General features: G+C 38.4%; 2 protein-coding genes across 2 annotated transcripts; one reads left to right on the forward strand and one right to left on the reverse strand.

Moving 5' to 3' along the window:
* The first annotated feature begins 633 nt into the window (after window positions 1-633).
* Window positions 634-11,261, forward strand: LOC113302109. Its single transcript, XM_026550957.1, has 23 exons — window positions 634-821; window positions 1,499-2,617; window positions 2,991-3,106; window positions 3,343-3,551; window positions 3,807-3,926; window positions 4,073-4,201; window positions 4,331-4,456; window positions 4,708-4,763; window positions 4,859-4,958; window positions 5,175-5,289; window positions 5,452-5,658; window positions 6,010-6,334; window positions 6,795-6,888; window positions 7,235-7,343; window positions 7,447-7,715; window positions 7,837-7,964; window positions 8,104-8,338; window positions 8,593-8,778; window positions 8,849-9,135; window positions 9,312-9,519; window positions 9,631-9,870; window positions 10,042-10,121; window positions 10,706-11,261. Exons 2-23 carry the CDS (start codon window positions 1,767-1,769, stop codon window positions 10,869-10,871), a joined length of 4,356 nt encoding a protein of 1,451 aa, XP_026406742.1. The 5' UTR covers window positions 634-821; window positions 1,499-1,766; the 3' UTR covers window positions 10,872-11,261.
* Window positions 11,262-17,404: 6,143 nt separating this feature from the next.
* LOC113302110 (E3 ubiquitin-protein ligase ATL4-like) lies at window positions 17,405-20,072 on the reverse strand. The gene is made up of 2 exons (XM_026550958.1): window positions 18,273-20,072; window positions 17,405-17,620 (listed from the first exon to the last, which is right to left on the reverse strand). Exon 1 carries the CDS (start codon window positions 19,663-19,665, stop codon window positions 18,442-18,444), a length of 1,224 nt encoding a protein of 407 aa, XP_026406743.1. The 5' UTR covers window positions 19,666-20,072; the 3' UTR covers window positions 17,405-17,620; window positions 18,273-18,441.
* Between the last annotated feature and the right edge of the window lie 4,586 nt (window positions 20,073-24,658).

The following is a 24,658-nucleotide window of genomic DNA, read 5'->3' on the forward strand; positions in this document are numbered from 1 at the left end:
GAGTGAATAAAAAAATCTAGGTTTTGAAAGAAATCTCCAAAAATTTTCTTTTTTCTCTTCTCTCTAGTTTTTCTTCCCACAAAAACTTTGTCCCAGAATTCACAAGTATATAACAAAATTCATCTTCTTAATTTAATTAGATAATAATTAAATTAAATTAAAATTAACTAAACAAGGGTTGTTTGGTCATTACAAAATTATTTGAGATTAAAGATTTTTGATATTACTTATGAGTGACCCGTTTTTATCTTATTAGGTGACGCCTCTCTAATCGAATGTGACGCCCCAATAATAGCCCACTTTTTTTATGTGATGCATGTAATTAGAGTACGTGCTTGAAATCTTTCATGTATGGGTTATTATGCCTGCTACATTACAAGCATGGAAGCTACATGGAAGGTACACAGGTTGGTAGTTGGAATTATGCGAACCAATAACGTACCCGGAGTAGATAGGTAACATCGAAAGTAATGGATTAGAACTTGTTAATATTGCACAGTACAGTTGTATTTTGTTAGTTGAAAAAAAGAAAACGAAACAAAATGGCAAATATTTAAATAACGTCACAATTGATGGGCATATGTGTTTGGTTTTCCCCATTACAGCCTTTTAAAGTGGAATCCAGATAATCAAAAACGTTTCTTTGACTCCTAGTAGTTGATCCTAGCTGGACAAAAAATCACACACAGCTAAATTGAACCAGAGAAGAAAATACAGCGATTGAGAGACCATAATTAGTAGTAGTATTAGATTTAGTATCAGTGTTACTAAAATCTAGGGTTCCTTCTTTGATCCTTCACCGAAAAGTTGAGAAGATAAAGGTATTGTATACTCTTCTCTCACTATCACTCTAACTTTTGCTCTCTGTATATAATGTTTATTTAATTTTGATATTTTTTTGATCAATTTAATTAGGAGGTTATATAATTTGGTATGATCTGATGATGATATTTGTTGATTTCGTTCATTGTCGAGTGATTTTAAGTTTTGAAATGAATTTTCTGGATATTTCCATTCTTTTTTTTTGGTTTAATTATAAATGTAGTGGTTATTAAATGGAGAAATTGGATGTTTAGATCTTTTGATCAGCCATAATCTTGAAGAAATCCTTAGTAATTATGATGTTAGATGTGAGTGAGGAAACCTTGGTGATGATTAGTGTGGACTTACTTAATTTTTTTTTTCTGGATGTTATCGATTAATCGTGATCACTGTGCTTTAGAGTAGGTAAATCCTTGATTCTTTTTAAATACCATAGTAAATGAATGTAAAACTGGTAAGTCAAATAATTGAATTTGCGTCATTATTAGGTTGCGAAAGAAGTCGTTGGAACGATTAACAGAAGTTCTTATTTACTTATGTCAAGATGGTTTCAGTGCCTACCGTTGATAGAAATAGCATAGTCTTGGAACGCTGTTTATTGGTTGAGTTAGTTATGTTCCTGTGGTATAGTTCATCATTTGTATTTGACCCTTTTCTTTACTTGTACAATTGGCAGACTGCGAATTGACATTACCACCACATTATATATGGTTATATTTTCCCAGTGAGGCTCCAACTGGCAAGAGGAAAATCAGTTTAAATGGGAGTTATCTCGTTCGACAGTGATTGGAATTTTTCAAAAGCATATAAGACTCTGCGCCATAGTGATGTTTTTTCGTATGTTACTTGATGCTAGAGGAGTGGTCTCACAGTCTAAATAAGTCAAGGGTATAATGTTAAGTAGTCTGGATAACTTTTAATGTTTGCTATTCTTGCAATCAGTAATGCATCCAGTGGTGAATAAATCTCATCTCTGCTGGTGCATTTTATGGGGGCATCTTCTTATATCCATGCAATTTGTTAGTCTGGGACAGTGTAGGAGTGAAGGAATTAAATTAGGAACTTTTACAGATGAGTATTTTGAATCAGTTTCAAGCAATGAATACAGAAGAGGCATTCCCAATTATATTAAAACATCAGCTTCTTTATCATCACCGAATGATTCAGTTTCTTGTGAGAAGGATCTGAAAGGTGTTGGATCATTCAACACAACTTGCGTGATTAATTTAAACTTGCATTTGGATCATGATATCTATATATTTGGAACGGGCACTCTAGAGATACGCCCACACGTATCAATTGTTTGTGCCATTGAAGGATGTTCAATTAGTTTCAATTTATCAGGAAGCATTGAAGTGGGTCAGTATGCAAGTCTAGTTGCTGGGTCTGTAACTCTTTCTGCTGCCAATTTGACTCTGCATAGTGATACATTCATTAACACATCTGCTTTGGGTGGACCACCACCTACTCAGACTAGTGGCACTCCGTATGGCACTACTGGAGCTGGTGGAGGGCACGGAGGCCGAGGTGCATCCTGTAAGGAAAGTAATACGACAAATCTTTGGGGTGGGGATGTTTATGCGTGGTCTACTCTCAATGATCCTTGGAGTTACGGTAGTAAGGGAGGTAGTGCATCAGCTGTGAAAATGTTAGGAGGAAATGGAGGAGGAAGGATCAAACTCTTTGCAAAGGATGTACTGTATCTGAATGGATCTGTCACTGCAGAAGGAGGCGTAGGAGGTCCTAAAGGTGGAGGGGGGTCAGGCGGAAGTATCAAAATTCACGCTTTAAAGATGTAACTGTGCTAACCTTTTTGTTGTAGCTCGATGCTCTTACCTCCTGAAGGACAAAATATACAATTTTCTCTACTTTTTTAAATATTAGAATTATTGTTACCAACCCAGATTAATATAAACGCACTCCTCCATCCTTTAAATAGCGATACTTTCACCTTTTGTTTTTGTCCCTCGAAAAGAGATACTTACAACAATGAGTATTTCTCTGAAGCTTTCATCATACTTGTTCGTTCTCTTTCTATTTCTTAAGGATTGTACAACTAGTGAAAGTATCACTCTTTGAAAGGCGGAGGGAGTATGATTTCCATTGTAATTGCTTGTATCGTACTTACTCTCTTGTGCTAGCCTTATGGTAGTTATTCTTATTTCTAGGAAAGGAACTGGTGCCATAAGTGCAGCAGGTGGCAAGGGATGGGGAGGAGGTGGGGGCGGAAGAATATCATTGGAATGCTACAGTATACAAGGAGGCATAAAGGTCACCGTCCATGGTTTGTACTTGCTGCGTACACTGATGAATTATTGGTGGAAGCGACAATTGATACTTATATGCCATTTGTTTTACTAGTCAAAGCAACTTTTTGGCACAAATGTGTTATTTGACTAGTTAAATTGATATACATTCTTTCTCATTATATGGGATACACCTAAGTAACAATCTTGATAAATAGTTTTTATCTTTTGGTTTCCTGGATAAAGCTTTATGAGTTAACTTGTGGTGTTTTAGGTGGAGAGAGTATTGGCTGTCCTGGGAATGCTGGTGCAGCAGGTACAATATTTGATGCAACTCTTCAGAGTCTGCGAGTTAGTAACGACAATGTTACTACACGAACAGAAACTCCTTTGCTGGATTTTCCTACAAGATCACTTTGGTCCAACGTTTTTGTGGAGAACAATGCAAAAGTTTTAGTTCCTCTTCTTTGGAGCAGAATGCAGGTGACTAAATGTGGTCTTTTTTATATCTGAAAAAAACACTCACAAAAAAGTGGGCTTCACTTACTTATTTGAACATCTCTCTCTCTCTCTCTCTCTCTCTCTCTCTCTCTCTCTCTCTCATCCTACTTCTGTACAAGGAACAGAAACCGTTGGAAATTTTGTTTGTTATCACTTCTTCGTAGGGTGTGATGCTCCTGCTGCCTTATCGTAGTATATCGTAGTAATCGCTTTGGCATTATCTTTTTGGTTGTACAGGTAAGAGGCCAAATCAGTATACTGTATGGGGCCAGTATCAGCTTTGGGTTGTCCGACTTTCCAGTCTCTGAATTTGAACTTGTTGCAGAAGAACTTCTGATGAGTGACTCCATCATTGAGGTATGTAATGTAGGGGACTTGAGCACGTTTGACTTGGGAAGTGGAGATCTTGTAATGACATGTGTACAGTCTTATGTTTTATAGACTATCTGTAGAAGGGCCTTTCTTCGCTGTAAATATCCTGAAAAGTTGTCGCATGATTGAAGGTGTATGGTGCATTCAGAATTGCTGTCAAAATGTTACTGATGTGGAATTCTAAAGTTCAAATTGATGGCGGAGGGTATCAGAGTGTTGCAACATCTGTTCTTGAAGTCAGAAATCTAGTGGTTCTCAGGGTATGTTCATCTGAACCTCACACATATATTCTTGTTGCTGATTGCCAATCCTTATGTTTAACATAAACACCTGTACACATTGTTGTCTTTTCTTTTAAAGCTAAGGTATTTACGTCTCTGTTCTGACAGGAAAACTCCGTCATTATTACGAATGGAAACTTGGCTGTTTACGGTCAAGGACTTCTGCGGTTAACTGGTCGCGGTGATGCAATTAAAGGCCAGCGACTTTTCTTGTCTCTATTTTATAATATAACTGTAAGAAGCTTTAGCAGTATGTGTTTCTGGTTATTGTACTGAAGATTGATGCATATGTTTCATGTTAGAAACGTTTTTTTGGAAAAATGTTAGCAATTCGTTGGTAAAAGTGCTAATGCTGATTAAGAATTTAGAACTTGACTCCCATTAGTTATGTGCTTATGCTAGTTGCATTTCTTCGCTTGAATTGTTTTCTAAAGAAAATCTAGTGGAACTGGAAGTGTTTGATGCCGCCCTTTCATCTTGGACAGGTTGGCCCAGGTTCCTTAATTCAGGCACCACTGGATGGTAAAGATAGTCGGAATCTGTGAGTATTTACTCATCTTTCTGTTACAGGATTTCATTAACTTAGTAATGATTCAAATACAATCTTCACGTCTAATACCTACTAAAACATATTAGGGCAACTAAAGCACATTGTGAGAGTCAGACTTGCCCTTTGGATTTGATAAATCCCCCTGAAGATTGCCATCTTAACGATACGTTATCTTTTTCGCTTCAAGTAAGAGACGCTTTCTCTGATACACAGTTCATTAACCAAATATTTCTCTCTAAGTACGTACCTTGCTTGTTTTATATTCTTATTAGTTTGTTTACAAAGTAAAACTGATGATTACATTTGGACAATTTCATCGCTGTAACTGGAGGTTGGTCAATTGCCTTCATCTCAAACTTTGTCTGCGTTGGTCTTTAATTTAACATCTTTTAATCTTCACAGATATGTCGAGTTGAGGACCTTACCGTCAGTGGCATCATGAAGGGAAGTATTCTGCATATCAGGACAAAGACTGTTATCATCGACCCAGGTGGCATGATAAGCGCCTCAGAAAATGGTACTTGATTCAATCTTTGTAGTTGCATTTTTCGTGGAAGCAAAGGAATCAGTTTGATACTAGAAACATGGTGCTTCTCTGCATCATTTTTTTTTCAAGCTCCTCAATTCTCTCTTTGTGCCTGACTTTAAGCTCTTTTTCTGATTCAAAACTCTTCTGTAGGCTGCGAAGAAGGAATTGGTAAAGGAAATTATTCAAATGGAGCTGGAGGCGGTGCTGGTCATGGGGGAGAAGGGGGATCAGGTTTTTCACAAGGTATGGTAAGAGGTGGTAAGGCATATGGTAATGCTGAACTTCCATGTGAGCTAGGAAGTGGAAGTGGTAGCCTTATCGGGTCATCTGGAAACATTGTCGGAGGTGGAATGATAGGTAAGTCATTTTTAAGAAACATGTAAATCTAGTCTCACTATGACAAAAGTACAGTATAGGATTAAGAACTGAACTTGGAGGATCTGTTTTTTGTATATACTTGGTTTTTTAGAGACCTCCATCACCAACTGAAGGTTGGCTCTTTTCATTCCTAACTTTCAATTCCTGAAGTCTAATCCCATAATGAGAAATCACTCCAAATAAGCTATAGTTGTTTAGAAGCTGCATGTAATTTGAGCTTAAATTATTGTCTCTACTGTGGTTAGCTAAACTATGATTTTTTTCTACGTGCTTCCTCGTGTATGTGGATATAGCATGTGATTAGGTTACCCTTCTTGTTCTTTCTCGCAGTGATGGGTTCTCCTCAATGGCCACTCGCGAGGCTAGATATTTCTGGATCTTTAAAAGCTGATGGTCAAAGCTATAGTGAAGCAAAAAAAACCAGTAATATCACTTTGAGTGATGGACTTGGTGGCGGTTCTGGTGGGACAATTCTTCTTTTCCTTCAAGAGCTGACGCTAGGAGATAATTCGTCCCTATCTGTTGCTGGTGGCAACGGCGGTCCTGCTGGTGGAGGTGGTGGTGGTGGTGGGAGAGTTCATTTTCACTGGTCTAGGATAGCTCAAGGTGATGAATATGTCCCACTTGCAACTTTAAATGGTACAATCAACAATAGGTATGCTTTTGTTTTCTCAAGAAAAGTATTATTTGTTATTTTTTCATTATTTGCAAGGTCGTGATAAATAGTTACCAACTGCGTCTAATCTTGAAAATTAAGTAATTTCTGCATCATGCATCTGTTGACCCGCCAAAGGCTTGCTGTTAGTGGGACTGAAAAAGATTTGGAAACTGGATGTTCTTGAAATAATATCTCGGAATGCGCACAACTCAGAAGATCTTTATCGACAGCTTATGTATTTTCGTTGTAACTGTGTCCTAGAATTTATTTCATTGGGAATGATTCTGTTCATAGTTGCATATCCAAAGTCTGCCGTTCTTATTAAAAAGTGAATGAGAACAGCATCAGATTAAATTAATCTTGTTTTCTTGTACCATCGTTCTACCCGTGAGAACTTATGGATACATCTGATTGGAACGTTCCTGATCTATATGTCATCATATTTTATCTGTTACAGCGGTGGCACTGGGAAAAACCGTGGTCGCCATGGACAATATGGCACTATAACAGGAAAGAAGTGTCCCAAAGGGCTTTATGGTACATTCTGCAATGTATGCCTCTGATTCTGTCTTTTGTTTTTTTTAGCTATGGGGATTTCAACTGTACCCTCGATATGTCAAACTGTGTATCAAATTGCAAATAACAATTTGTCGATACTCGATCAGCCATATGCTTTCGGGTAGCCATACAAATCTGCATCTAGATAACTGATCACAAATGCATACACTTACGGTTTTTAGGGTACTAAACTAATAAAGTATTACCACTAGATGAAAAGCTAGCGCACTCATTTTCATTTTCCATGCCATGTCACATGAGAATGTTAAGAGAATAAACTAATTACTATGACTATCATATCTATTTTTCTCTTCTTTAACTGTCTGAAATTGGTATCAGGAATGTCCTGTTGGTACGTACAAAGATGTTGATGGTTCTGATGAAGGTCTCTGTTCTCCTTGCCCTTTAGAACTGCTTCCTCAACGTGCTGATTTTATTTATATACGAGGTAATTCTAATATACTTACTTTCTTACATCAGCTTAGATTTTTTTAGTGCTTTTGTGTTTAAAATCTTCATCTGCTCTAAGAGTGTGCTTATATCTACTGCAGGAGGAGTGGCTAAACCTTTCTGTCCATATAAATGTATGTCCGAGAAATACAGGATGCCGAATTGTTACACCCCTCTTGAGGAGCTTATATATACATTTGGAGGGCCGTGGCCTTTTGCAATTCTTCTATCATTCATTATAGTGATATTCGCTATTCTGTTAAGTACTATAAGAATTAAATTGGTCGGATCAGGTTATGCTTATCGTGCAGTTGATTCCAGTGAGCATCACAACCGTCATCATTTTCCTCTCTTACTGTCATTGGCAGAGGTAACTTTCCTAAATTTGAGCACTACACATTTATACTGTTTGGAATTTGAAATTTAACTTCGTTGGGGCTTCACTTATAATCTCTTCATTTTCTTGACGCTTTATTTTTCGTTAAACTTAGGTACGTGGGACCAGCAGAGCAGAAGAAACTCATAGCCACGTGCATAGGATGCACTTTATGGGTCCAAATACATTTAGAGAACCATGGCATCTACCATACTCTCCCCCTGAAGCCATTATTGAGATTGTGTAAGAAAAACCTTTTTATTTAAATTGTCTTTAGTTTGTCATGTATATGATTGGAGTTCGTAATTGAGAATTTATTTTTGTTGTAGTGTTAATGTTTATTTTCCTCAATTTAGATCTGATGACTTTGCTCAATATGCAGGTATGAAGACGCCTTCAACAGATTCATTGATGAAATAAACTCTGTCGCTGCTTATGAGTGGTGGGAAGGTTCAGTGCACAGCATACTTTCAGTGCTTGCTTATCCTTGTGCGTGGTCTTGGAAACAGTGGCGTCGGCGAAATAAGATTCATCGCCTTCAGGAATATGTCAAATCAGAGTATGACCATTCATGTCTCCAGTCATGCAGATCTCGTGCTCTTTACAAAGGGATGAAGGTTTGACTATTTATTCTTTATAGCCACTTTTGGTCTCTAGGTTGTCATTCAGAAGTTCTGGTGGTATTCGAACCTAGTATCATGGTATAGGCGTATAGCCGTACGCCTAATTATGATGACAAAAGAAAGTTTTTCTAAACTTGTAGAGAAATGTCTTATGAAAGTTTTATCATTTGATCCATAATCGGGTTTATGTTTTTTATCATTTGCGATAGAAAGTCTAATTTAATTTTCTTCTTTTGCATGCGTACCAGGTTGGAGCTACGCCGGACTTAATGGTTGCTTACATTGATTTCTTCCTTGGTGGCGATGAAAAAAGATTAGACGTGCCCTCTGTACAACAGAGATTTCCCATCTGTATCATCTTTGGTGGGGATGGAAGCTATATGTCACCGTACAATCTTCACAGTGACACGTTGTTAACCAACCTTCTGAGCGAGGTAGGTGTAATTCATCTATAATGTTTTATTATATCTATCTGAGATTAACTGAAACACCATTACATTTCAGCATGTTCCCGCAACTATCTGGGACCGTTTTGTTGCTGGTTTGAACGCTCAATTAAGGACGGTGAGGCAAAGTTCCATTCGTTCTTCTTTAGTTCCTGTTTTTGATTGGATTAATACTCATGCAAACCCGAAACTAGAGCATCATGGAGTTAGAATGCAGCTGGGTTGGTTCCAAGCAACAGCTTCCGGTTATTACCAATTGGGTGTCCTGATAGCAGTCGGTGATTACTCTGTCCACAACTTGCACCGTTCTAATTCCCTAGGTGGAAGTACCAGTGCTCAACCCAGGTACCTTTTTTGTATACCAAACGTGATCTTTAATCAGAAACCTCCTACAGCATGAGTTTTCTTGGAAGTTGTATTCCATTAAATTAATTCAGTTGGTTCCAGTCTCCTACTTTAATCATCTGTGTATTTACCAAGTTATGAATTATGGACCTGTTCACTATTTGGAAAAATTGCAGAATAATTGCAAAATCTGCACTTAAAAGCATTAAGCAGTTGCAGCAAAGTCTTCCATACACTGGCCATGTGTTGTCTCGCCAAAGAATAACGGGGGGGTCAAATGGAGGGGTTATAGATGCTTCAACAATAAAATCCTTAGACTACAAAAGAGATTTCTTGTTCCCATTTTCTCTTTTTCTTCACAACACCAGACCAATCGGTCTCCAGGTAATCAGCAACCGACCATATGTTATATGACACTTTTATACTGATTATTTCTTAATTTACTTACTTTATTTTATTTTTCATTTTTAAGTTACCGACATCTATATTTTTCAGGATGGACTGCAACTCTTAATCTCTATCATGCTTTTGGGAGATCTTGCTATAACTCTCCTTACATTGATTCACTTTTACTGGATGTCTCTTGGAGCCTTTCTTGCATTCTTGCTAATTCTTCCACTATCTTTACTTTCTCCTTTCCCTGCGGGTTTGAATGCTCTATTCAGTCAAGGACCTAAAAGAGCCTCACTTGCTCGTGTCTATGCATTATGGAATGCTTCCTCTCTTTCAAATATCGTAAGTTTTTTCTGCATTTAATTGGATTGTATATCAATTGATGCAATTGAAGTACATTACTGTTTTTTTTTTACCTGTTCTATATTGAATAATAGACATTACAGTTATCAAATCTTATTATTACATTCGCTTGTTGATTGTTTCCTAAGGCCACCGTGGGATACTGTGCAGGTTGTGGCTTTCATTTGTGGTGTCTTGCATTATGGTCTTCTTCCGTTAACCAAGAAGAGTAACGCGTGGAACGGTAGAAGGTACGATTCATGTTTATTTTTAGTATGGCTTTTGAAGGAAATGTTTATAGGCAAAGATGAGTCTCTCACAACTATAACTGATTCTATTGGGTAGTACTAAAATTTAGTTACTGGCATAATCGTCCTACAAATGTAATTCAGGGGAAAAGTTGGTTTTGAGATTTTCTAGTCTTTTGACCCATCTGCTTACAACTATACACTTCTATTAAGTTTTGAAGTTCAAGGAGAATCTGTTTCTTGTGAAAATAATCATTATGGGTTACAGGATTATCCTTAGAAAAACCATGAAGGCATCTCCATCCATTCCCCATAGACACTGTAACATAAGTATAGAAAGAGCCTTCTGGTATAGTTGGACAGATAATCATTCTTCTAGGTTAACTGCTGACTACTTGTTCAGAAGAAAAGAATATTATGAGATGTCAATTTCTTGAGATAGAGTTGTTGCTTGCAACAGTTCTTGAAACAAACCGAAATGTTACCGTTATTCCAATAAGTCAATAATATTGACTCTTAAATGCAGTAATCAAGAACCAGATTTTATTTTTTTATATCAATCTTCTTCCTTGTTCTTTTGCTTACAGAGAAGATGATAGATGGTGGATTTTACCGACAATTCTTCTTTTGATAAAGTCAATACAAGCTCGTTTCATTGATAGACACATAGCAAATCTAGAGATTCAAGATCCTTCTCTATTCAGTCAAGATCCTGAGAGTTTTTGGGGCCATGATAATGAGACATTCTCGTGATATAGTACAAAGAATTGGAAAAGGTTTTCAGAATTTTGTATAATCTAATGAGTCATCAGTAGGAAGGTGCGAGAGATTATATTTTCTATCCCTCCCCTCCTCACTGTAAATATATCTGTTTAGTGTTGTAAAGAGAAGTGTATTTTCTGCTGTTCAGCAAGTTCTTTTGCTCAGTTTGTATTAGTAGCTAGTCGGACAGTACCTACGGGAACTTAATGAAGATGGGAAGAGAAAAAGTGAGTTGTCTACTGCTCCATGCATTCGGAAGAAAGAAAATAGGAGGTTGTTCATTGTTGTAGAGAATTTAGTCTTCTGGTCGCAGTCAACATTTTAGATCTGTCGTCTGTGTATTAGTTATATTAATTAATCACATTTGCAACTTGCAAGTAATGAGGCTGAGACGTGTTTAGAGGAATTTAAATAGGTTTGGTATACCAACTTGCAATAGCTGACTATGTTGAGGAACAGGTTAACCCCGTTATACAGAAAGGATCGTAAGAAGGGTCAATCATGTTCTAGAGTCGTACAATCAAATAATTAACTAGTTAGGGCAGCAATAATCTTGATTTCTATACAAGTGTTGACATTTTAACCGAGCCTTTCTCTAGCAATAGCCTATCCGTAAGGTAACCTCGGTCATACAATACAACAACCTTCACAAACCCATTATAGATAAAAGCAAGGGAAAACAAATAGGCGTGAATCTAAGCTAATTAAGCATCTCATGAAAGGAAAGATAACTACAACCTGAAGGGGTTATTGGAAGGTCAATACTAACTTTGGAAGTGACCATTTAAGTCTCTCCTCTTTGCTACTACTGGCCATTTCTGATGGTCCCACGGCTACTAATCTATCGCGACTTCAACATTCACATTGTCCTTGAAAATTCAATCTTCTTATTTGTCTCCATTAGTATGGCGTCTTCTGCTCTATCTCTACCCCTTAGAAAATGATACAAGAAAGCCTGTATTTAAAGCTAAAAACAAGAAAAGAAAGAAGAAAAACCTTCTTTTTCGAGTGGTGTATAACTTCATGGTTCCGTGCAGGTACGAAAAATATGTTTATATAAACCCCTTTTTACGGGTTTTAGTTTACTATGTACAAGTATAATGTAAAATGAGGTTAGTCTTTGATTGACTGCAAAAATGGGTCAATGAGATCGGGGTCTCAGTGTGGAGAGTGGAGACACACAAGAAGTTTCTTACATTCTTTTTAGGGGAAAAAACAGAAAGCAAGACAAAGCTGGAAGCATACGGCTAGACATTCCAAGAAGCTTCAGAAAAATTATGCTGATACACTTAAGCCCAAATTATCTTGTAAAAGATTCTTTCCATCTAACCCAACCAAATCCACTTCATGATGGATCCCACGGACGTGAAAATAGTTCTGGGATTTTAATCTAAAAGGCCTCGGTACTATGTAGAGAGATTCCATACCTTATTAGTCTCCGCCTAGAACTCTGCATATCCCATGTGGGACTAATCTCATGGGCTTGGGTCGAGCCAAATCCCCAACACTTCCTTCATATTAGCTTTTGACTACGTTTATTATGTTCTCCCATGATACGAGGGGTTTTAGGATGGGATTCCTTTTGACTTCAAAATGGCAAGGGCTGTTTTTTTAGTTCATGTTCTGTCATTTACTTTCTCTAGAAATAGTGGTTGCTCTTTGCCCACAAGTCGATCTTTGGCCGTTGAGACTTGAGTGCAGGGGAGGGTTGCTTGCTAGCTAATCCGTATGTAGTATAATGTATGAGCAGGGGGTTTATAGGCATGAGCAGTGACAGAAACTGTCATGGCATAGATTAAACTGAATCAAATAGATTGATTGAATTAAGTGTACATATACAATTACATAAGACTGTTCTTATATAGAAGAACTGAAGATACAAAAACAGGAAATAACCCTAACTTGGTCAAGAAGAAATATACAAGAATATACACAAGATATACAGTAACAACCTATCTATATCTGGAAAGAAAGATATCTTGTAACACCCCCCCCCCCCCCCCCCCCCCCGCAAACTCAACATGGGATAGAGCACATGTTGAGTTTGGAGAGCAAAAGCTTGAGATGCACAGAAGACAATGCCTTAGTGAAAAGGTCAGCAGGTTGCAACTCAGAAGAAACAAAGGATAAGGTTATAATCCGTTTCTTGTACTGATGACGAACAAAGTGGCAGTCAATCTCAATGTGTTTAGTACGTTCATGAAAGACATCATTATGAGCAATGTGAATAGCAGCCTTATTGTCACAATATAGTGGAGTGGGTGCTGTCAGATGAACTCCCATATCCCCTAAAAGCCAGCGCAGCCAAACTATTTCTGAAGTTGAATGTGCAAGAGCTCTATACTCTGCCTCAGCGTTAGAGCGTGAAACTACATTTTGTTTCTTACTGCGCCAGGATATCAAAGAATTACCCAGAAATAAACAATACCCTGTAGTTGAACGTCTATCTGTGATGTCTCCTGCCCAATCTGAATCTGAATATGCACGAAGACAGAGGTCAGAAGTGGATGAGAATTTAACACCTTGATACAATGTACCCTTGATATAGCGTAGGATCCTTAGAACAGCTGCATAATGAGTTGATCGTGGAGCTGCCATGAACTGGCTAACAATATGCACTGCATGACTGATGTCTGGTCGTGTAATGGTTAAGTAATTAAGACTTCCCACAAGCTGTCTATACAAAGTAGGATTAGGAAGGAGTTTCCCATCAAAAGGACTAAGCTTACTATTCAATTCAAGAGGTGTAGCAGCAGTTTTATTATCCGTTAACCCAGCGCGCTTAAGAATATCTGAGGCATATTTCACTTGAGAAATAAAGCATTCATCAGATGAGCGATTAACCTCTAAGCCAAGAAAGTAACATAAAGGACCCAGATCCTTCATTTCAAAACAGGAGCTAAGATGAGTCTTAAGAGCAGTAATACCTTTTATGTCATCACCTGTAATAACCATATCATCTACGTATAGGAGAAGAATGACCATACCTTGTGCAGTGGAACGAGTAAACATGGCTGAATCATATGCACTTTGAGTGAATCCAAATTGTAAAACAACATTGGAAAATTTCTCAAACCAAGCACGAGGCGCTTGTTTGAGTCCATACAGTGGCTTACGAAGCTTACACACTTGGTTAGAAGGATGGGTCATTCCAGGTGGAGGTCGCATATATACCTCCTCTTGAAGATATCCATGAAGAAAGGCGTTTTTCACATCCATCTGATGTAAATTCCATTTACGTGCAACTGCAACTGCAAGCAAAGTACGAACTGTAGTCATACGAGCAACAGGCGCAAAAGTTTCTTCATAGTCAATACCATACTCCTGAGTGTATCTCTGTGCAACTAAACGAGACTTGTACCGAATAATCTTTCCTTCTGAATCAGTTTTGACATTATATACCCATTTGCTTCCAGTAACAGACTTTCCTGGGGGAAGCACAACCATATCCCAAGTGTGTGCTTCCTTGTGTGCAACTAATTCTTCGTCCATAGAGTTTTGCCAAACTGGAACTATAGATGCTTCCCTGTAAGATGTTGGTGCATGCACAGATAATATGGAAGATAGAGAGCAGTGATAGTCTGCAAACCTTACTGGTGGTCGACGATTGCGTGTTGGTAGAGTATCATTAGCAGGATCCCCTTCTTGAGAAGCAGTGTCAGGATGAGCCATAAAATGATCTGGTGTAGCCTCTAGATTTTCAAGAACCATGATATCTGTGGTGGGATTGGGAATGATAGTGGACTGAGGAGTGGACTGAGGATTGGGAATGATAGTGGACTGAGGATTGGGTGATTGAGAGATAGTTGAGGACACATCCTCAAAGGGATCGAAGTAAGAGAACTGCTCGAAGCTGGAAGATTTACTAATTGGAAGAGACCAAAAGGGTATACTTTCCCAGAAGGTGACATGTCTAGAAACACGTAGCCTTTTACTCTCTGGATCATAACAACGGTAACCTTTCTGTTCTATGCCATAATCTAGGAACACACATATAACATTCTTCTTGCTTAGTTTGGTTCTTTCTCTCTCAGGAAGGAGGACAAAACACGTTGATCCAAACACACGAAGCTCAGAATAGTCTGGTTTCTTGTTGTATAAACGTTCATATGGAGACATTCATGTTGTAATTATGGATGGAATACGATTGATTGTATAAACTGCAGTCAATACCGACTCACCCCAGAAGTTAGATGGAACTGATGCTGACAGAAGTTGTGTTCTAGCTGTTTCTACGATATGGCGGTGTTTTCTCTCAGCTATGTCGTTTTGCTGTGGAGTTTCAGTGCATGATAACTGAAGAAGGGTACCTTCTGTTGCAACAAATTCTCTGAAAGGAGTTGAGATAAACTCTCCCCCTTGGTCAGCTCTGAAGGTCTTGATGGTTTTTCCGAATTGAGTTTTGATCATTCTAGAGAAGGTTGTGTATAATTTTAGGAAATCTTATCTAGAACTGAAAAGATATATCCATGTGAAACGAGAAAAATCATCAATGAAGATAACGTAATATAGTGCTCCTCCCTTAGAGGTAACATGAGATTTTCCCCAGACATATGAGTGAATGAGATCAAAAGGTTCAACAGAATGAGTAATACTGTTATTGAAAGGTAGAGAAGATTGTTTTCCGAGCTTACATGAGATGCAATAAGGTTATTTATCAACCTGAGTTGTCCCCAATAATCCATTATTGATCATATAAGTGAGACGAGAGAAAGAAACATGGCCTAACTTAGAATGCCATAACATAAAAGGAGACACAGATGGAGATGCAGTTGAAGAGAGGGAATTGGCAGTTGTAGTGGCAGTAAGCTCACTCTTTGACAGTTGAGGAGGGATTAGTGTTTCAAGGAGGTACAATCTTCCTACTCTACGGCCTATCCCAACAAGCTTCTCTGTCTTGGGATCCTGTATTACACAACCAGAAGAGAAGAAATATATGTTAAGTCCTTGATTGCATAATTGTCCAATTGATATAAGGTTCATTCTTATCTTTGGGACAAGTAACACATCAGATACATGTATTTTATCAGAGATTTTAATCTGACCAATGTGACTAGCATTTAATTCAGATCCATCTGCAGTTTGAATTGTTGGTGTAATAATAGGACTCTTGTGCTCAAATATGCTAGAATTGAATGTCATATGGTTAGAGGCACCTGAGTCAAGGAACCATCCAGTTGAGAAGCTACCTGTGGAAGAAGATAATGCAGATGCTGCTGTAGCATTGTTGTTACCCATTGAGAGTGCTTGCTTGAGCATTTCTTGTATGTCATCCAGATTGTTTGGTGTGGATGCAGCTGCGTAACTAGATGGTGCAGGTGCTGTGTAACTGGATTGTGCAGGTGCTGCATAACTGAGTGGTGCAGATGTGTATCCAGTTCCATTAATCTTTCTTCGTTCTCTCATATTTCTGGAAGTAGGGGATGTACAGTTTCCTACTGTATGCCCTGGTTCCTTGCAGTAGTTGCACTGGATTGGAAAGTTTGATCCTTGCTGGATTGTTTGTGTGTTTGAGCTTTGTGATCCACTATGCACTGATGGCGCGGTACAGTTCTTGGCTAGGTGGCCTGGTTTCTTACAGTTGTAGCACTGAAGTTGTGAGAAATCACGATGAGTTTTCTGAGAGTTGAGATGAGTGTTAAAGTTTGCACGTGAATTGACTGCAAACACTGCTGGTATATCTGGTTTGATTCTTTTCCGAGTTTCTTCAGTGATGAGTTCTAACAATGCAGCTTCGACAGACGGAAGAGGTGATCGATGGAGGATTGAGGCTCTCACAGTCTCAAAGTCATCTCTTAATGCCATTAAGAGCTGAACTAATCGAGACTCTTCTCTGTAATTTTTCCATAACTCCATATCAGCTGTCCAGTTTGGTTCCATTAGTGCTAACTGGTTCCACATTATTGACATCTCAGAGTGAAAATCTGAGACAGATTGTTCCATCTGTTGTTTCATAGATCGAATATCCTGTTCTAGTTTATAACGTTGAGCAAAGTTTATCTGTGTATACCTTTTTGAGAGAAACTCCCATGCATCTTTGGCAGTCTCAAAGCTTGTAAGTTGCATGCTTATAGGTGTTGCAACTGTGTTGCTTATCCAGGTTAATATTTTGTGATTATTGATCTCCCAGCTCTCTGCAGTTTCTTCTCCTGCATCTTTTCCTTTGTCAGTGATAACGACTCTGTTTGCAGGCTTCTTAGCTTTGCCGTCAATATATTTCCACATGGTTTTTCCCTTAAGAAAACTTCTCATTAAGAAAGACCAATGATTGTAGTTTGTTCCATCAAACTTCACAGTAATGGGTTGATAATCTTCACGTGACATGTTGGGTTATGATGAAAAAGATATGACACTAGGGTTTGAGTTTTATGATTCTGATATTGATTACTGGTTGTCGTTTGTTTGTTGCAGCGGAAACACGATTTGGTTTAGATCTTGATCAGCTCTGATACCATGACAAAAACTGTCATGGCATAGATTAAACTGAATCAAATAGATTGATTGAACTAAGTGTACATATACAATTACATAAAACTGTTCTTATATAGAAGAACTGAAGATACAAAAACAGGAAATAACCCTAACTTGGTCAAGAAGAAATATACAAAAATATACACAAAATATACAGTAACAACCTATCTATATCTGGAAAGAAAAATATCTTGTAACAAGCAGGAGTGGTACTCATCATCATCAATTTCAGTTACCCCACATTTCCTTGCTTGTACGCTAAAAAAGACCTATCATCAAAAAAAGGTTGTGATATGAAGTTTTTCTGTATTGGAATTAAATTCAATGACCAGAATCATAAATAAAGGGTCGGTGATTCATGATCATCATAAATATGGTGAAAATTAAAACTTTAAATACTATTGTAGTCATGAGTCTCTCATGCGTGCCCCCACCAAATCAAAACACCCCATTCATCGTTCCATGTATCACTCTCCCTCTCAAGACACAACAACACTGAAACACAGCGAAAGATAGCAACCTACAGTCCCCACTATTCCCGGCTCTTGTTATTCATTCATTTACTCCTCTCCTTCTCTCCATATTTAATGCTCATTATCTCCTCCCAGATTTTTCTAGTTTCCAGCCATTGATTTGCTTAGGCCAATAATTTGATCCTAATGCTATGCCTAATGCAGGGGTAAATTAGTAAGATTCAACGAAAAAAGGCAAAATAATAATACTACACTACCTTATCACTGCTTGGCTAAAAACAGCCATTATCAGAAAGGTAATAGTAATAATAATCCATAAAAGAGGACATTGTAGTAAAATCTGTATTTCAAATTGACACGTGCTTTCGCGAGAATGATACTACCAATATAACCTAGGAGTAAGTAAAACTCGAGAAGAAACCAAGCCTGGCAAATATAAACAGCGTACCTGGCAATGTAACTCTTTTCTGTAATTGTACATTTTTGTCCATATTATGATCCACATATTACGAAGAGAGTTCTCGTTGGCTGGTTTCTGAAGTAGGGCACAGAGTAATCTGTATGCCCGATCTGTATGCCCGAAAGGGTGGAAGAAGCCTATCTTTACGAAGTACCAATTATACCCCTGAGAGCCACCGAAAGAAACTGCTAATTTCTTCACCATATCGATGATTTCCCTCCAAATCCCAGCTCCCATCACCATTCACGGGGGTAATACTATCTTCAATCCGCCTCTCATTTCCGGTTACTCCTCCATCAAACCGACGACTGCTCCCGGTGGAGAATCTCCCGGATAGTCGAAAGGAACGAGAAAAAAAAGACGATGAAGTTGAAGAAGCAATCTTATCAACATAATCCAATAACCAACCTCTTCCACCACTACCAACTTCGGCCGCTAATTGTTCAGATCCCGCTGTTCGTTCCATCACCACTACATTAGCCGCTGCTGTGTCAGTTTCTTCCTCCTTTTTCCCGCCAAAATTACTTTGATCTGATGATATTAGAATAACTTCTGATTCATCCTCGACTAAATACTCAAATGATCCCATCGAATAAGATCTTGATCGCCCATTTTGTACAGCACCAATATTCTCAGATGATAAATTTCTTGATCGACGACTTACGCTACCAATTTCTATTCTGAAACTATCGCCATTACCACCACCAGCATTAGAAGAAGAAGATAATCTTCTTGACGAAATAGATGATGATGGTAACATTTTCTGCGATTCCTCAATGTGTACAGTAGCTCTACATAATGGACATGTGCGGTTAGATAAAAGCCACGTATCAATACACTCGGAATGAAACGCATGACAACAGTTGGGTAATAATCGAAGTTTATCTTTCCTTTCAAATTTTGATAAACAAACAGCACAATAAAAAATCGACGATGAATCTTTTGTCGTTGATTTTAACCCTTTAATGGAATCAAATGAAAACAAAGGAAGTGAATCAATCAGTTTCTGATTACTTTGATTAATCTCTTCTTCTTCTGCGGCAGGTAATATTCTCCTGCTTGATATTCTGCTATGAATTTGATTATTAATATGTTCGATTCTTCTTGTAACTTCATGTTCATCTTCTTTTCCTTCAAATTCTTCCGAATTTGATCTACAATGTCGATTAATATAACGAAGCAACATATGTAATGATGCAGATACGAAGAAGACTACTGTTAGGATAATCGCTATTATCAAAAGACTCGAAATCGAACTCGAATCAGAATCATGCGACGAAGAAGAAGAAGCAGCTTCGGTTTTGTGAGATCCTTGTTGAAGTAACCCTTCAGAAGCTATATTTAATGGCGGTGATGGAGACAGGGTGATTCTACGAGGCATCTTATGATTTTTAGGGTTTTGGTTTTTTTGCAGAGGTCAACTAGAAATGGAGGAAGGAGATAAATATGATGATCAGAGGAATTAAAACTAGTTTCAGTATCACGAGCAGTGCACATTAGCATTAGGAGCGGTGAGATTTATGGTTATACGGCGTACGAATAGCTGACAGTAAGAGAAAGAGAAAGAATCAGAAATTGAATGGGAAGGAGGTGCTGGTGATGTTTAAGGGAGAGAGATAGAGAGGTTAAGGATTATTTTTAGGTGTCGTACTACAGAAATAAGAATGGTGGTTTACTATAATACGCCATGATTCCATATTTTGAATATAAAGATGATTTTAGAGTAGTTGTTGTAACTGTCTGTAATAAAATCTTTCCCTACACTTTAAATTTCAGTTCACCAAGCTCTTCTCACCAAAGTTCGACACATTTCGGAGAGAAAGAGAGAGTATATATAAATAGGGAATGGATTTTTGAATCCGAGGGCTGTAAATGAACTTTGGGATGATATGATAGACGGTCACGATCGTTTCTACGCTTCCCGACTAAAGAAAGAAAGCATCTTTGATTACCATACCATACGAGGAAAAATTAGAAAATTTCCAAGCAACCCATGTGTTACCAAAAATTATCCTAAATAAGCTTGAATAACATACTATGAAATAAATGTTTTGCAAGTTGTCCCCGTAAAAAAGACACATAGGTATAGATTTAGAAAATATTTTCATATTCCTCTTTACTTTTATTTTGAAAAATCAGATATTAACAATAAATATAATATATTTTGCTAAATTACTCTTTATCAAAATATTGTTGTTGTTACTGTTTTCGAGAAAGTCACTATTGCCAAAGACGGGTACGAGTTTTGTTATGACCGGTACCAATCCAAAAATTCAAAGTTCAAGATTATTTATACGGATTGGTGTCAACTCTAGCAAAATTGGTGCCCGCCTTTAAGCAATCACGAAAAAAAATCAATCACTAATGTAGAAGATTCACAGTGAAAACAACTCATATTGTGACTAGGGAAGTTAAAAAAACACGACATTTCATCGTACTGAAACTGATCCTAACGAAGTTAAAAAAACATGGTGCTTACAAGCTAGCAAGTTTGTATAAATTATCATGTGTGCTGAGTTTTTCTTTTCTGCTTCTTGTATTTTCTCATGCTCTCTATATTTTTTTTGATCGAATTTGCCTAACTAGCTATGAATTTCCTACAAATTCAGTTAATAGTTTGGATTATGATTTGAACTATAGTTAATCATTTAAGTTTTTCTTTTGTGCTTCTTATCATAGCACTAGTTACCACTCACCCACGTATAGACCCTTGATTTTGGAAGTTAAAAACCCTTTTGGTGAGCAGTAGGTGGGTAATGGCTGAACAGTTTTGGCCAATATTATTGGGACATTTGAATTTGAGTGGTGAGTAGTGCTGTGAATAGAGTGCAGAATAGCATTTCCGTATAAATAATGTAGGCTATGATTAATAATGCAAAGACTATATCTAAGAGAAGCCTAAGAAATAAAAAGAATATATTTATGATAAAATTGGAAAATATACAAGATTATAAAATCTATAAAGAAAGTGAGGGCCGAACTCGCAACCACCCTCAACGATTCCAAAATGGAGGCGATAGCAATTCACTTGATTACGCAGTAGTTCAAGTTCCTTCGAGGGGTATTTAATCAGCGCCCTAAAGAAAACATAAAACATCATACATATTTGCCGCATTATACAACGCAGAGAGAGGTGAAGTTGGTATATTTACACCCAACAAACATAGTTGCATGTGTATGTTTGACGAAGTCATAGCTATTGGTTCACGTGTGCAAGAAGAGATAGGATGTAAATGGGTTCAGTTGAACTGCTTTTAATATGGTTTAGTTAGAAGATTCCATTTCTGGGTTCGGCACTGAATCCGGCATCACTTGTTTTCTCTTCTTTTTTTTTTTCGAAAATAAGCACACATGGGTGCAGCGGGTACCAACTCATCCATCTCCATTTAGAGACTGCATGGGTATGCATTTACCACCCCCGGATTGATTTTGAAAAACCTACGTGCATGGATTGGTTATAGCCAGATATCTTGAAGAAATTATTTCCATTTTTCTACCTTCTAGACTAGAACATGTATCTGTAACAATGATGCCTCAGCAGCTAGGAGGATACATGTAGTATTTTGAAAAATAAGTTGATTAGAGGTTTAAGGGACTTAATCATATAATTAATCAACCATTTTAGACTGCATATGACATCAAGTGGACCAAGAAAATACTATATGTATATACATTGCTTTCTTTATACCCCAAGCATGCTCTCACTAGCTCACTAAATTCCGACTTTTTCACAGAGAATGTCATGATTAGGATTCTGTACAATTGTTGTGAACACATAAATCACGAAGCCATTCACGTGTTAACAAACAATATTCGCATACATCCCAATTCTAGAATGGTACGTCGTATGCGTAAAGGGGATGATAATATCGATTGGCTTGTCATTGTCTAGTCGAATATTATCGTAAATAATGTTCGTATAAAGGAATAAACCAAGAATCAAGTATAAATGTAAAGCATATGAAGTTTAACGCTGAATGTAAGGTGCTGAAATGTAAATAAGACAGATTTACGTGGTTCGGCACTAAGGCCTACATCCACGGGACTGGTGTTTCACTATGTATTGAATGGTTACAAAGATAGTCGAATGACTTTAGAGTATACATAGGCTTGCGGAAGTAGGGAGATTACTTACTCTTCCTATTTCTCTCTCTTATATTCTCCTATAATTGCTCTAAATTGGTCGACCCCTTCTTTCTTAGTGGAGAGGGGTATTTATAGGGTTGGAACGTGGGTCCCATTTATGAGGAGCCGTTGTAATCTTATCTTCTTGTGCTTTGTGCCTATTACGCAGAGGTCTTCGGCATATGTTGCGGCCTGAGCTTGAATACGAAGGATTATCCTCACCTCTTCCACGAGCCGATTGACACGTGTATATCTCTTTAGTATTTAATGCGGGTAGATGGGTGTCTGCTCGTGTCAGACAAGTGTCTCTTTGTCTGGTCCCATCTGTGTCAGCCAAACTTCCTCTCGGCCGTTGATCTGGGATCTTCCTCTGGATTGGGTGTGATAACACCCAAGGGGTATTATCTGGTGCTCCTCTGAACCATCATACCTCTGTGATCCTCTGTCCCTGACCGTCAGATCTGCTGACCGGTGGCATCTTCTGATGAGATGGTTGCTATCATGTTTTGATGTCTTGTTTTGCATGCCTTCCACGTGTCTCTTTCTGTACACGTGGTGGATGATGAAAGGTGTACATACAATTTGCCCCTCTTCTTATGACTTGGGAGTATTTTGCAATTTTGAAGAAGAAAGGTCGTCCTACACGTTTCCCACTTTGCATTAACTTTCCCCGGTACGCGGGCTCCTCCTTCTCGTACTGAAATAGTGGATGTTCCGCCCCTTCGTTCAATGGCTCCTCCTTCAGTGCCTCCGCAGAAATCTTTGCCTCCTCCTCCCGCGGTTTCTTTCAAAGGGAAGTACTCCAAGGGTACTATGTCGAGAGATGATCCGTATAAAAATCTTCCTTCTAAAAGGAAAGCTTCGGAATTGAGTCCTACTTCTGATTCCGCAGATGAAGAAGAAACTGTCCCCGTGATACGCAGCATTTCAGTTGGTAAGAAGAAGGTCACTTTCAAGCATATTGATCTTGAGATGTTCAAGGAAAAACATGAACTTCAAGATTTTGAGGTTCGCTTCTATGCCCCTGACGATGATATCACTTACGAGCTCCTTGCTAAGTATCAGTTTGACGAGTTTCTTCTGTTGACTACGGTTGGAGCCTTCGAGGCGGGTCTCATGTTGCCCCTATATAATTCGGGTGACTCCTTTTATTATGACGTGTTGGCTAGTCGCGAAGGCTCTTCCACGAACACTCATAATCGTTCCGTGTCACAACTATCTGGGAATTATCTTCGTTCACTGAAGGAATGTAACCTGCGAAGCAAGGGAGAGACTATGATGACCTGCTATGTTCCAAATCCTGCTGAGAGAGAGTGGTACACTCCTCAGAATTTTAAAAGTTCTTTTGGGGATTATGTCAACAGCAGAAACCGTAAGCCGTGGAGTGTTAGTTTTCGTAATATTGCTGCTCCCCGTGGTGAAATTCGTCTTTTGAGTGAGGTGAGTGATGCCAAGCTGAAGTATGTTCCTGGTACTGAGGGATCTGCTAAACGGAAACTCTTTCCTTCTCGTGAAAGGATTAAGCGTGACCATGATTATGAATGGCATGCTACTGTTATTGAGGTAGTTGGTCCTTGGGCTTATGGATGGATTCCGGGTCCACGCGGTTGGCGTCCTTCTGAAAATAGCAAGCCTCGTGAAACTCCTCCTGCTCGTTATGGAGATTTCTGTCCTTGGCATCCGAATTTCGCGGGCATGAATTTTCATTATGCTCTTGATGTTGTTGATGGAGATGAGGAGGAGGGTTCTGGTGCTACCCATCCAACAAAGAGTGCTGCTGCTGCCAAGGTATAGTTTCTTCTTATATTCTCTATTCTATTTGCCCCTTTTTCCTTGCTTGAAATAATTTTCATTTTTGAAGTGAGGGAAAAAATGAGCCTTTGTGGGATGTATACTGGTTTGTAGGTGTCGAAGAAGAAGAAAACTTGGACCCAAACAATCTTCTACTGCGGTTACCGGTGAGGCTGAGGTTTATGAGGAGGTTAAGAGTCCCGTAAACGAAGGGTATGGTGAGGATGAAGAAATGTCCGATAGAGAAGAGCATACCGACACTTCTCACCCTGATGACGAAGGTGGTAATGGTGAAGAAGAAGTTTCCGCGGGTGGTGATGGTGAGTCTGAGGGTAATATTACCGTTGGTGGTACTGGCGGGGGTGGATCTGCCCCTGTTGGCGATGATATTGTTGGTGTGGGTACTCTTCCCTTTATTTCCCCTGAATTTTCTTTCGGTAGGATATATTCCGCGGGGG

This window comes from Papaver somniferum, chromosome 8 (assembly GCF_003573695.1).
Source record: "Papaver somniferum cultivar HN1 chromosome 8, ASM357369v1, whole genome shotgun sequence".
Taxonomy (NCBI): Eukaryota; Viridiplantae; Streptophyta; class Magnoliopsida; order Ranunculales; family Papaveraceae; genus Papaver; species Papaver somniferum.

Excerpts from the sequence above, each read along its gene's own strand:
- LOC113302109 (XM_026550957.1), top strand. The coding sequence starts at position 1,767 with ATGCATCCAGTGGTGAATAAATCTCATCTCTGCTGGTGCATTTTATGG. Across the intron at positions 3,552-3,806 it reads TTCTTTGGAGCAGAATGCAG|GTAAGAGGCCAAATCAGTAT; the intron begins GTGACTAAATGT and ends TTGGTTGTACAG. Across the intron at positions 6,335-6,794 it reads AATGGTACAATCAACAATAG|CGGTGGCACTGGGAAAAACC; the intron begins GTATGCTTTTGT and ends TATCTGTTACAG.
- LOC113302110 (XM_026550958.1), bottom strand. The coding sequence starts at position 19,665 with ATGCCTCGTAGAATCACCCTGTCTCCATCACCGCCATTAAATATAGCT.